This window comes from Harmonia axyridis, chromosome 3, assembly GCF_914767665.1.
Source record: "Harmonia axyridis chromosome 3, icHarAxyr1.1, whole genome shotgun sequence".
NCBI classification, from domain to species: Eukaryota; Metazoa; Arthropoda; class Insecta; order Coleoptera; family Coccinellidae; genus Harmonia; species Harmonia axyridis.
In genome coordinates this window covers 32,345,708-32,359,841 of record NC_059503.1, presented here as the reverse complement: position 1 = coordinate 32,359,841, position 14,134 = coordinate 32,345,708, and the positions used below count along the sequence as shown (strand labels likewise).

General features: G+C 34.9%; 1 protein-coding gene across 1 annotated transcript in view; it reads right to left on the bottom strand.

Annotated features, from left to right (window-relative positions):
- LOC123674653 (fatty acid synthase-like) overlaps nt 1-12,806 on the bottom strand; it is a 36,292-nt gene extending 23,486 nt beyond the window's left edge. The window contains exons 1-13 of the mRNA XM_045609599.1: nt 12,672-12,806; nt 10,029-10,174; nt 6,379-6,552; nt 3,266-3,470; nt 2,975-3,178; nt 2,772-2,901; nt 2,559-2,709; nt 2,306-2,448; nt 2,025-2,166; nt 1,541-1,754; nt 1,296-1,484; nt 884-1,208; nt 644-830 (exon numbers count right to left, since the gene is read on the bottom strand). Coding sequence (XP_045465555.1) covers nt 644-830; nt 884-1,208; nt 1,296-1,484; nt 1,541-1,754; nt 2,025-2,166; nt 2,306-2,448; nt 2,559-2,709; nt 2,772-2,901; nt 2,975-3,178; nt 3,266-3,470; nt 6,379-6,552; nt 10,029-10,149 — 2,185 coding nt within the window. The 5' untranslated portion in view covers nt 10,150-10,174; nt 12,672-12,806. The remainder of the gene's footprint in view (nt 1-643; nt 831-883; nt 1,209-1,295; nt 1,485-1,540; nt 1,755-2,024; nt 2,167-2,305; nt 2,449-2,558; nt 2,710-2,771; nt 2,902-2,974; nt 3,179-3,265; nt 3,471-6,378; nt 6,553-10,028; nt 10,175-12,671) is intronic.
- Nucleotides 12,807-14,134: the final 1,328 nt, after the last annotated feature.

Below are 14,134 nucleotides of genomic sequence, written 5' to 3'. Positions count from 1 at the left end.
ATGATTGTCCAAACAACCATTTTTTGTACTCATACGAATGACAATATTTTGTAAATAATAGCAAAATAAGACAGTAAAAGGAAAAAAGTGCGCTGGGATGTGAACTCGTGAAACCCGTTGTCATCATGTAGCACCACTCAATCGACACCACTAAGCTATTTGATATTAATAGACAAATCGATAATTTCCATCTTAAAGCCATTCCGCTAGCCGCATTCATTTTGTGAATCAATAGTGTCAATAGAAGGGCTCAAATATGTGTTCAACAAGAAGACGGTGTTTTTGACCATTTACCCGATACTTTATAGCGCTTTATCAAATCCGTTTATTATAAATGTTTTCTATTAATACAACTTATTTTCACCATTACGAAAAAAAGTCAAATGAGCTTTTGTTGTTGAGAATGTTATTACGAATCGAAATACATGAAAAAATATACGATGTTTGATTGAAAAAAATCTCATTTTATGAAATATTATGACAACGCGACTGTCAATTTTATTTTGTTTTCGGCATCGAGAAGACCACTGAAAATGCTACTAGTTTGCCAATTTGACCGACATCGTAGCATCAATAATAACGGAGTTAGCAATGATGCCGACTTAATTTGAAACACCCTGTATAGTAATATTTTTCGACTTACCGATCTCATATACTCGACTGGTAGGAAGAGTTACTTCAGATCTGTCATTATTGGCTAATATCACAATATCGTCTCCTTCTAATCCCATAGCAAAGTTTTTCAAAATTGCAGGATCACCGGATAGACTAACAACGTCTTCAGAGTTTCTCCAAATAACCTCTACGTTCTTCGGCAGTTTCTTCAGAATCTGCAAGAAGGAAACTTCTGTTCATATCCAATGGTTATTGTTGATCATTTTACCTTTTTAACTGGTCCTTTCAGGACCAAAGTAATAGAAGCTGTGTTTATTTTTTCCAAAAGACTGCCAATTGAATGAGACATGAAGATAGCCTCTCTTAAAGTGAGACAACCATCGAAGTAACCACACGCTATCTCACCGATAGCGTATCCTATGGCATAATCAATATTGAGTTTGAGATCTTTCAAAACTTCGATGATGCCAATTTGGAGAGAAACATTGCCAACTATGTCTTCCATCACGTTGTAGGTCCCTTCCTGTGGTTTCTTGGAGTTTTTGAAGATCTTGTGGATATCTATGAATTTTTCTCTGAGGATATCACCTATCCTAAAAAACTATAGACGTTTAAATATAATCCCAAAAGACAATTTCAATCAGAAGAATGGCAAAATATCATGAAAGAAGATGACTAACCTGTCAATCGTTGTTTTAAAAACTTCAATTTCAAGGAGATCATTCGCTATCCTCCTCCAATCGTCGAAATAACCAAAAGCAAAAACTAGAGGTAACCTTCTGCCCTCGTACCATTTATAAGAAGACGATAGCACTCCGTTTTTAGACACTATAGTGTAACCACGATAATTATGGCATTCTATATCTTCTCTATGAAAAAAACAAATATTATATCATGTTCAAGATTGAATTATAAGAGCTCTCACTTGAATATTTCATGTAACAACTGAATGTGTTCAGCGTCCATTTTTCTTGAATTCACATCTTCAATAAGTTTATTGATAGCTTCAGGTACTCTACCACTTAAACACACCAATCTTGGTAAGTCGTCAGTTGGTTGACCACCATTCATTTTAATTTTGGGGTTATGTTTCAACAGTACATGGCAGTTTCCACCACCAAAGCCAAAACTGTTTATACCTGAGAAGGACTCAAATTATTATATGTCAATATTCTAAATCCGGACTTTTCTACACCTCTGTGAAGCCTCTCGGAAGCTTAGAGCTTGTGCTTCTTTGAGAACCGGTTGGGTTTTTTGTGAGCTTTATTAGGTACAATGAAAGTAGTAAAAATACCTCCAATTGAGAAATTTTCAGTTTTGGTTAAACCCGAGCATTTTACTATCAAACAGTATTTTTGTATATACATATAGAGAGAGAATATCTGCATTTTCCAGAGGAGATAACTCACCTATGAGACCATTGTCGTTTGCGAAAGATGTTGGTTCTGCAACAACTTTGATACGTCCATCTTCCAGGGCTTTAATACCTTCTCTTGGTATTGAATAGTGAATATTAGGTGGAACTATTCCTTCTTCAAAGCCAATAATACACTAGAAATAATTCAAAATCAATCCACTCCCCAATTATTATTTCTCGAATATGATCATTGAGCATAAGGGCAACATGTCAAAACAATCGTTAGTCGATAAATTCTTTCAGCGATGCTATAATGACATTTCTTTCAAATACCTTTGTAACAGAACACAAACCAGAAGCTGGTTCCGAATGCCCAATATTTGATTTTACTGATCCTATCAAAAGAGGATTCTCTTTGGTAGGGCGGAAAACTTCATCTATAGCAATAACTTCTTCTGGATCTCCAACTTTGGTTCCTGAAATAAATAGTGACTAAGAGTATGTTTCAAGTGTAGCATCTAATTCCAATGAATTATAAATAAATAATCATCTAAAAAGATTAATAAAACTCTACAAAATTATATACCCGTTCCATGAGCTTCCAAAAAACTGAGAGAAGTTGGATCGACACCACATTCGGAATAAAATTCCTCAAGTAACTTTTTCTGCATTTCTCCTGAAGGATAAGTAATACCTTGCTCTTTGTAACCATCACAACCAGTCTTAGCATGGACTATCTGTGAATGAATACAATATCAACATTGAGTTATGCTATATTACCGATTCTGAAAGCAATTACGGTAGAATATATTCTTCTAGCATCTTTTGCCTTCTGGAGTAGGACGCATGTTATCGCTTCTGATCTGCAGTAACCGTTTCCGGAAGCATCAAACGACTTGCAACACCCATCAGAACTCAGTACGCCCAGCCTGAATAAATCATTAAACAAATTGTGTAATGTTGCCCTGTTGTGATAATTTGAAACTAAAATGTTAAACTAACCTGGCAAATTGAAGAGATACGAAAGGATGTAAACAGAGATTGGACCCTCCAACTATAGCCATATCACAAGAACCATTCCTCATAGCGTTATAAGCATGCTCCAAAGCGTATAAGGAACTGCTGCAGGCGGTATCAGTAACTAAGGAAGGTCCTTTGAGTTTCAAGTAGTAACTCAGTCTATTCGTCAGCATTGACCTCATACAACTGCAGATAAAACGGAGAGAACATGTATTGAAAACTTCTAGTTCTATTGAAGGCTGCTTAGCTAACCAAATTTCAATTCAAACTTACCCTGTCATGGCGAAAGTTTGGGGCTCTTGAAACTCAAAAAAAACCTCTCTCTCGCTCTCTGCGAAACAAACACCAATAAATACTCCAGTTCTGGTACCTTCAAGTTCAGAGGGATGTAAACCAGCATCAAAAATTGCCTCAATAGTTTTTTCCAGTATTATTCTAGCCATCGGATCCATTGAGTTGACTTGTCTGTGATGAATACCTTAAAAATGCAGTTAGATCAGCAAAAACCCTAATAGGCAGTTATTGAGGACTGTCGATAGATGTCGTGTACTGGTTCAATAATGCCCAAACTACACAATATATTCAATTCTGCCTCATCAAAATACAATAAATGAATAAGTCAGGGGCGGATACAGAGGGGGCCATAGGGGTCATGACCCCCCCACCCTCGCGGACCTAAAAATATAAAAACTTATCCTGAATTATCGAAAAATATGTGTTGACACTCAGGAGGATGAAATATTGAATAAGATCTAGAATTTTTGAAGACAGGTTGAATGGATTAGCATTAATGCATATACACAGGACCATTTGCAGTAATCTGAATGTTGAAAATATTATCCAATGATACGCTGGTCAAAAAAATAGGAGACTATTAAGTTTTTAATATTTAATCATATGTTTTTATTTATTAGGTGTAATAAAAAGAAATCCATTATTTTTCCAATAGATAGCTTTAGATCTGTATCTCGCGTTGTACAAGTCCGATCAGGTTCCACTAGTTGGCGTTAGAAAGATGAGATTTCCTTTCTGACCGTTTTGTGATCAGTTGACTCAGTTAAGTTTGAGCGCGTCACAATTATGGACCCTGGCAAAATGAAAATAACCTATACTTTACAGTTTTTCTTCGATAAAGGCAAAAATGCATGCCAGGCGGCTGAAAATGTAAATAATTTTTATGGACCTGATACTGTAATAGCCAATCACGTGCAATTTTGGTTTCGTCGATTCCGTTTCGGTAATTTCGATGTCAAAGATGCACCACGCACTGGGAGGCCAATTGTCGAAAATATCGATAAAATCATGGACATTGTCGAGTCCTGTATCTTTTGCTCAAGAACTTAAGAATGCACAATAAACCGTTCGCTTAAGAATGGTCTCAAGAAGATGCTAGATGTATGGGTACCACACGAGTTAACGAAAAAACCGCATGGACCGACTTTTCACTGAATCGCAACAAAATCGCCCCGTTTTTGGAACGGTTGTAACTGGTGATGAGAAGTGGATCATTTACGACAACGTCAAGCAAAAGCGGTCGAGGCAGAAACGCGTTGATCTGTTGAAAACGGCCAGGAAGGTTTTGCTGTGTGTTTAATGGGATTGGCAGGGAATTATCTACGCGTAGAGCTGCTCCCCTAATGTACAACTCTTAGGCCCAGTTTCACCAAATGCTTTAATCTTGACTTGGCTCTTAAGTGAGGCCTTAGATCACGATTAATGTAATGTAGCGTTTCACCACACTCCAAAGCGCCATTTAATCGACCAATCGCGATTTAGCACTAATCGGCCATTTTTGGAGGATTATAACCTTTCAAGTTGAGATTAATAATTATTTATCAGTATGGAACTCTTGTCTATGTAATTATTTTTCCGGAAATTTCTAATTTTTGGGTCAATTTTATCAAAATATGACTATATGTATAGGCTCAATATTTCCCATTTAAAATACACGTAAACTTTGTTTTTGTGATTTATGATATTATTTTATTCATTGCAAAGAATAATTTATTGATATATTTGATTGAAATATTATTTAAGAAGCAGTTAAACTTGTTAATAAAAATAAATAAGTCAATAAAATTACTTATATAGTTTTTTTTTCCAGAATGTGTGGTTTTGTGAAATGGAATAATTTCTTTTTAACTTCTGCAAGTTTCCGACATTTCGAAGCACATCACTCGACATTTTCGGCAAAAATTTTGTTTTTTGTTTACAAGATGACAAATGATTTGAAATGTTATGAGTTATGAATGAATGACACCTGACACCTAGCACCAATGGTGGTCATCACTGCTAATACGATACAGAACACTATATAACTCTTTGTTCACAACGTTGCCAAATGGTTTGACTATTTAATCGCGATTTGGTTAATCGCGATCATCTCCGGACGGGTTGATGCATGGTGAAACAGAAAACACTGTTAAGCCTGCTTTAGTAACAAGCGGAGTTTAATCAATCTGGGATCAAGTGCTGTTTGGTGAAACTGGGCCTTAACTCGGAACTGTAATGCCAACAATTGGACCGTCTGAAGGAAGCAATCGCCTAGAAGTGGCCAGCTTTGGCCAATAGAAGAGGAATTTTGATCTATAAGGACAACGCCAGACCACACAGATCGATAGTGACACTCCAGAAGCTCCGGGAGCTTGTTTGGGATGTTCTTATGAATCCACTTCATAGTCCGAGCCAGGCACCTAGTGATTACTATCTGTTCCTGTCCATGGCGAAAATTTTGCTGGTAAAACTTCGCTCCAAAAGAGGCTTGAGAAAATCGACTGTTTCAATTTTTTGCCAATAGGGACGATTTTCTATGAGAGTAGCATAATGATATGACCTTCAAAATGGCAACAAGTTATCGAATGAAACGGCGCATATTTGACCTGAAATGATGGATCATTCTAACTAAGGTAATTGAAGCCTTGTTCAAGAAATAATGGATTTTCTTTTACCACACCTTATATACTTTCTTGCGCCTGAGTTTTTTTTATGAAATATGTAGAATTTTTTGAACTTTTTTTTTCCTACAAAAATTTTGGAAATTGAATATAATATGATTCACTAGAATCCATCTTTTTATAAAAAAAAACATTTGACACAGTATGACCAACAAAAATTTTTTTTTCCTAAGCTATATGAGCCATGAGTCATGACTTTCTAGGCCCCCCCCTCAAACATCGCCTGTGTTTGACATTTGTAATATGTTTTCAGTTTCTTTTGTTGTTTATAAATAAAATTAAACGTATTCTTCTTTGATTTTACTTCAAGACAAAGTATAGTTTTCAACTAAGATTTCACCCATTCTGAATTTGCCTTTTATCGAAATTTTCTTCCTTCGAAAATATGGAACAATCAATAGCAAAAATAAGAGAAATAGTCACGCAACTTACCAAAGAACCCAGCATCAAACTTCTCTATGTCGTAAATTTTACCAGTTCTTTGGGGAATTTCAGGATGAATTGGATGCCATCTTCTAAAGTCGCCATCTATCATATCTATCTTCTGCATCAAATTGTCCCTGAAGTGATGTACATCCTTGGAATTGGGAAAAATTCCAGCTAAACCTAGAGATTTATTAAGTGATGTTTCATATAAATAGCGAGGTTGACACACTTGCTTAAATTCTAGGAATATTGAGAATAGCAGATTATTTTTTATTCTATACTTAATATAATTTCTTGCCACGGCGGCTATGTGGGCATGCAAAAGACTCTTTGGAAAGACATGGGGAGTGAAACCGAAAATGGTACTGTGGTTATACACAGCGGTGGTACGCCCTATTGTCACCTATGCATCTCTAGCATGGTGGACAAAAACCGAGGAGGTCACCACACGCATCAGGTTGCAGAAACTGCAAAGGCTAGCGTGTATTGGTGTCACAGGAGCTATGCGCACAGCTCCCACGGCAGCGCTAGAGGTCATACTAGACTTGCCTCCCTTACACCTACATGTGAGGAAATGTAGCCTGCTCGAAGCAATAAGAATTTCCCATAATGGAAAACTCCTTCCTGGGAACTGGGTTGGACATATGAGGATACTGAATCAACTAGATTCAAGCCTCCTCGCAAAACCATCAGATATTATGCCAACCACCTACGATTTTGAAACGCCCTTTGAAACGGTTACAAATGACCGTCATAGAGCAATAAGTCTCATAAATCGTCTGGACAAAAAGTCATCCATGTGGCCAGAGGAAATAAGGTGACTCTACTATGGGTACCAGGGCACTGTGCGGTTGAAGGAAATGAGAGAGCGGATGAGCTTGCAAAAAGTGCATCAAGGTTAAGACCTGCTGGACCTGAGCCTTTCTGTGGGATGGGAAAAGACCAATACAAAGCTGCGGTCCAGCTATGGGAGTTGAACAGTAGGAAAATCCACTGGACTAACACTCCTAGACTTGCTCAGGCAAAAAAATTCGTGAAGATTTCACCTACTTACACCAGAAAGCTCCTGAAGCTGTCGCGAGCAGAGCTTCGGATGATGGTGGGTCTGCTGACGGGGCACTGTCGGTACAAACATCATTTGTACCGTATGGGTAAGTCAGCAGACGAGATTTGCAGGCTCTGTGGATTGGAAGTGGAAACGGCTGAACACTTGATATGCAAGTGTCCAGAGCTGGCTGGCCTAAGAACCATCCACATGGGCAAGCCGGTCCTGGATACCTGAGAGGTAATGGCCAAGGCCCCCAGGGAGGTTGTCAATTTTATTAACGTTGTTGACGACCTCCCTGGGTTTCTATGAATGAGTAGGGTAGTGAACAAAAGATCTGCATGGTCGCAGTTCCCGGAAGGCTTACCGAAGTAAAACGACCCCAGTTCAAATAATAATAATATAATTAGAAGAATAGCTAGTGAAAGTCAAAATATGGAATAAAATACCTAGTTTATTAGTCCTTTCAGAAATCATAGATGTAGGAGAGACCAAAATAAAATGTAATATTAAATTGAGTTGATTGATCTGAAAAAATACTCTTGACACCTAGGAACCCTTTGAACGTTAAAAGTTGTTTTTATTCCTTGAGGTTTATAATCAGATACAGAACTAGATAACACCAAAAAATCTTAACTTTCGAAGTGAGCTCAACTTCATTAAGGGTGTATTTTTTGATCATATTTTCAATTCATTGAGGATGTATGCCACGTGTATACAGGATGATTCACTACGATGGCTTATTGGGCATTTATGGAAAATTAATCATAATTTTGTACTGAAAATTTGCATATTGTGATCTTTCTCCTTAATTTATTTTCAGAACGTGGTAGTGGTCTGAAAATAAATTATATAGGAATTCCGGAAACAGACTACTACTTTTTTATTTCAAATGGCACACCTAGTATATTATTGCATCATTAAATGACTTATTTGATAATAATTTCCGCGATATACCATAACTTGGATGAAAACTAAATGGTTCATGAGTTAATAAGATTCTTATGCAAAAAATGGTATAGCGACGAGAACACATTGTTTGGATATTTCTGCAGAAAAAGCTTCTTTCGAAAAACCTTTTTAATTATCGATTCTACCAATACCTACGTAGTATTATGAGACTGTTTGCGGTTTAGACAAAAACTGTAGAGAGAAATGAGAAGATCATTAAGTCGAATTAAAATTCACGAAACTCAAGTTTTTCCTTAGTTCAAGGTCTTCCTCGATAAATTTAAAATTTTTCATTTTAGGTATAAAATGCTTAAATAACTTCCCTCCTTTTATACGTTTGATTGACTGAAAGAATAAAAAGTAAGGTTTGTAATTTGAAAATCTTAAGTTTTGATGAATTTGAGTTGTCCAAGTTCACGGTATTCATGGTATGGTTCAGGGTGTTTACCCTGCACATTCTTGTGATAATCTGGCAACATTCTTATAATACTACGTATTGGTAGAATCGAAAACGAAAACCGTTTTTTCGAAAAAAACTTTTTAAGAATCCCATCAACTTATGAACCGTTGAGTTTTTACCAAAGTTTTTGCAGAAGTTGTAATCAAATAAGCTATCTTATGATGCAATAAAACATATTCTGAGTCTACCATTAAAAAAAAATATCATAAAATTAACAACTTTGTGTCTAATCCTTCACAATAATGTATCTTTATGATATATTTGGTTTTTTTTTGGAATATAAATCCAATTCTAAAAATGACAAAATTAATAACCAACCAAAAGAAAATTAATAAATTATTAATTTTGTCATTTTTAGAATTGGAATTATATTCCAAGACAAAAATAAGCCAAAAAGTTATATTATATTGTGAAGGAATACACACAAAGTTGTCAATTTTTGATATTTATATCGAATATCCTTCATCAAGTAGACTCATTAAACCTTTATTAGTATCTAGTAGTCTGTTTCCGGTATTACCATAAGTTAAAGATCTGAAAATATGTTGAGGAGAAAGATCATCGTCTTACAATCCAAAATGCAAAGTTTCAACCTCAAAATTACTTGTGTGATGCTTTCAAGTTGGTTTTTAGCCCACAGCCCCTGGTAAGTACAAATAGCAACCATTTTTGTACCAAATATCGGTCACTCGAGGTCACGTAATTTTATTATTGAACAGTAGATTTGCGAAAACATCTAATCCTATTCTTTGGTGCTTATGACTCAGTTCATTCTATGCAAATAAAATTCTGATGGGTTTGACGTCATAGCAAAAAACAATAAACTTGGGTTTGCGTAAGAATATCTAGTGCAATTGAAAATAATTCGTTTAAAAACAAAAAAGTGCAATATGTAATTAACAATGTTTCCAAATGATATTCAAAACCAATTGTTCAATATTCTTGTTTCTGTTGAAATATTTAAGTTGTCTTGTAGTATTTCTATGCGCGGCATGCGCAGTCGTATATTTATTCTGTGTAATTGTAAGATAGGCTATGGCAAGCCATACTCGCTCCCTTTTCTTGTTGGCCGTTGTTGAAGAGTATTATTGTATATTTGTCAGTGTGTTTACTACACAGTTATTTCCTATATTTTATTAAAGACTTATAATTATTAAACAGTGCGTTTAATTTATAACAGTTTCTTGAGCATGTACTGACCTGTTATGCAAATTTCTTCACCTTCAGGTGGATGGGCAAGAAACCTGCCATTTAAAAGAGATGTATCAGTAAGGTCAGCTTCTTCTTCTTCTTGAGCCTCAACATCTGTATTAGGAGCCATCTTTATGACTTTGTACTGTAAATGACTTGTTCATTTTAGATCATACACTGTTTCTTCATAATTATACAATCAATAAATATAAGCTAAGATTGATCGAAGGGATTGAATCATATAAATGCAAAAATAATAAAATGAATGAGAAAATATTTGTGTATGTTTCTTATAGTTGCGCACTTGTTTTGGGAATGAGAGATCTTTAGGTCCAATTGTAATTTTCATTTTAAAATTTTAGTTGAGAGTAGCCTCAAACGATCAGATAACACTGAGTGATCGAATTTAATTTTATCGATCCCGTCAACAGTTAACACATTATCTCATGAGAAAATTGACCTAGTTTTGGAATTTATTTGAATGCACCAGTTGAATTATTGATCAAAATTCATCTGATAGCTTCCAGATGTGGATATTATTCTCACACTGAAACTTAACAGTTAGTTATCAGATAACAACAAGAAGAATAACTCAGAATTTCAAAAAATTTTGAACTAATAACAAGAACAAAAATAAACCAAAAATTTTTTTTCGAAATTCGATATCTCAGAAAATTCTTTTGAATATTATTCATAGGTACAATGATTTTCCAAAAATTACGTTTCGTATTCTCAAAGCTAAATTTTTTGATTTTGATTTGATTTCAGCGAAAAGTTTCGTTCGATAATTCAAATATTGTATGGGGTTTTCCAATAAAAGGTTTTATTTTGAAAAGCTATTTAAGCAGCTGTCACTTTTGAAGCTGATAACTTTTGATATTTGACAAGAGGAAATTATGCCATTACTAAAAATGGAACGATACACGCCTAAACAACGCACTGAAATTGTTTAAATTCGCTACAAAAATGGTGGAAAATTTGCAGTTATAGTTTGCAAAACTGCAGCACTTTTGGATCGTCATGAAGCACCGTCTCCTCCGACAGTGGATAGTGGACCTGACCGAATGAGTGCGCCCCTGTGTTTATGATATATTATTGTATGTATAGAATGGGCAATTATCTGTGATCATTTCTGTGCTATTGAGTTTTTATTGAAATATGTTGTTAAAAGAAATTGATCTTGATTTGTGAATTTATTCGAATACTGGCTACTGCATTATATTTTGTTTATTTAGAAGTCACGTAGGTACAGGCTCACGCCTCTGTGATTATATGTTTATACCCTGTAGCTTACAGAATAAAACATTTTATTATTATTATCATTAATAGTGTAACTAGAGACAAAATTTGAGCTTATGGGACAAGTTAGTGACGTGAAGAATTGTAATTGTGTGCGTTACTCAAAAACAACTGAGAATATTGCTGCTGTAGCCCGTAGTGTTGACGAAAACCCAGGTTTGTCGTTCTTGGGAATGAGGCATTCCACAAACTACAAAACACCGGTTTAAAATTGTATTTCTGGAGAAAAGTGGTCCAAACTTGTGTTTTTAAATATTTCGATGATTTCTTTTTAAACTGGATCTGAATTAATTAATTTTCATTGTACAATATTATGTGTTTATTATAATTTGTTTCGAAAAAGTCCATATTATAATCCATATATATAATCGACCAGGCTATGCCAATTTTCGGACAGGTCTCATATCGAACAGATCCGTACTGAGAATTTTTCCGTAATGACCAAATTTCAATAAAAGGAATCTGTTGAAAATGGACATTTATTGAATGAGTTAAGTACTTTTTATTGAAATGCTATAAAAATGACAAGTCATACATAAGAAGTAAATTCCGTAAAGACTTAGTTCTTATCATCAACAAGACGGCGTTACGTGCCACACATCAACGAAACAATCGCAATGTTGCAAGAAAAGAGTCCTGACTCATATCACTTCAATCCATTAATATATCTCAAAATATTCTATTTTTTTTATATCGAAATGAAAACTCTTGTTGGAAAACCCTTTATAAATCTTCATTCAATGTGCTATTTATGCACTAGGGCCAATTACTTCTCTTCCGCCACAGTACCTCTTCACTCTACACTATGAAAAAAATTACCTAATTAATATCAATTAGGTAGTAAAATTCTTATTTTTATTCAATTCATAAGTATAATTATATACAAAATACCTTTTATTTAGTTCTGAAGAGAGTTTAAAAATTTTTCTTTTTGGAAAAAACAATAACGTATCATTTTGTTTTTTGTGGGGATGGCTATGCACACCAGAGGATTGATAAATAAATCAGAAGAACTTCAGTTTGATATTTTTTTCATCGAAAATAATAATTTTCGCCAGTGCGGATCAAAAATTGAATTCCTTCGCGAAAGGTCTCTATACTCATTGTGCAGATAGATATGAAAATATATTATGAACCAAGTATACATAGAGCTCATTTGGAGAAAACATTTTCCGAAATAAAGGGGCCTTTATAACAAATATGAATCCAAAGTCCTTATGAACTTAATGGATGAATCTCATTTAATTATAGAATGTTTCAATTGAAAAATATTCGAGAATTGTGTCATGTAATGTTGGTAACAAATAATTCAGTTGAGATAAAATTCTGATAATTGATCTCAAAAAGTCTTACCTTTTTATAAATCCTGAATTTGGGATTGTATACGAACTTCTAATATTTCGAGAAAAGAACGTTCACAAAACAGTGAAATGCACTTCAATAACAAGGGCTCATTGCAATAACAAACTTATGAATATTTCAAATTCGCAATTTCCTTTTATATCTAATCATTTTTTTTTTGCGATTTATGGAATCAATTTGAATACAATGAAAATGGAATGATACGGGAGAAATTATAGTACTCTTTGGATTTGAGAGTTTCATTGTTATTTTCATATGAACCATATGGACGGAAATTCCAAGAGGTATCCATTTAAAGTGGTCAGACTTTTGAAAAGAACTCAAGAGATGCTCTCACTGAGCATCGAATTTGGGACACCATGTACAAAAAAAGCACGGTCAGTCAAAACAAAATGCAGGGATAAGAGATTCAATGAAATTCTTGCAACTAGCAAAAGAACTAGATATCGGTTCTTCTACATAACTCATCATCTCTCAAATGTCGATGTAAGATTTGGGAGTTGTAAAAATTCAATAATATTCTCCGATAAATTTCTCAAATGTTCATGACTGAAGAAAATTTAGAAAATCATGCAATAAGGACTAGTCAAGCCTATAAGAGGGATCCTAGATATCGATAGAATTTTTCTGAAATGTTTTATGTTACACCTAATGTGTGTTCTATTAATAATTACTATGAGCAGCATATACATACACACATCGGAAAAGTCTAAGGATATTTCAGTATATCTCGCATGGTAAATCGCATATTGCTTTTATCTCAAGTTTTTTGCAGACTATCAATTGAAATCATCATGCGGAATGAATTTTGGTTGTATACATATGCTAGCCAAGAAAATATGGGAGATATGATAAAAATAAAAAAAATGAATGTCGCAGTTAAAATTTCTGTATTTGATTTTAATCATTTCATGCATTCGTTAGATCGATTTTGGGTTATAACATCAACAATATTTTTCTATCAACTTCTTTTTATTATGGAACGACATCATTTAACTTTGGAAGAGATGAATCGAGTGGTTGGTTTACTTGAAGGGGGCATGAGACAAGTCGATGCAGCTGAGCGAATGGGTGTTTCACAAAGTGTTATAAGTCGTTTGGGGAGGCGTTTCAGAACAACTGGAAATCCTGCCGAAAATCATCCAGGACGTGGACGTTGTACAACTGCTATTCAAGACAGATTTTTGGTTTTGACCGCCCGAAGGCAACCCACTATAGCGGCTCCTGAGTTGGTTATGGAATTTCAACGGGCTCATAATTTGACCATTGGGCGAGATACTGTGAGGAATCGTCTTCATGAAGCCGATCTTCATTCCCGACGGCCCATTAGGTGTCCACCACTTTCCAGAGGAAATCGCGCTGCAAGATTGAATTGGTGTCGTGAGTTTCAAAATTGGGGTGTCAATGAGTGGTCCACAGTTTTATTCACAGATGAATCAAGATTCGGATATCAT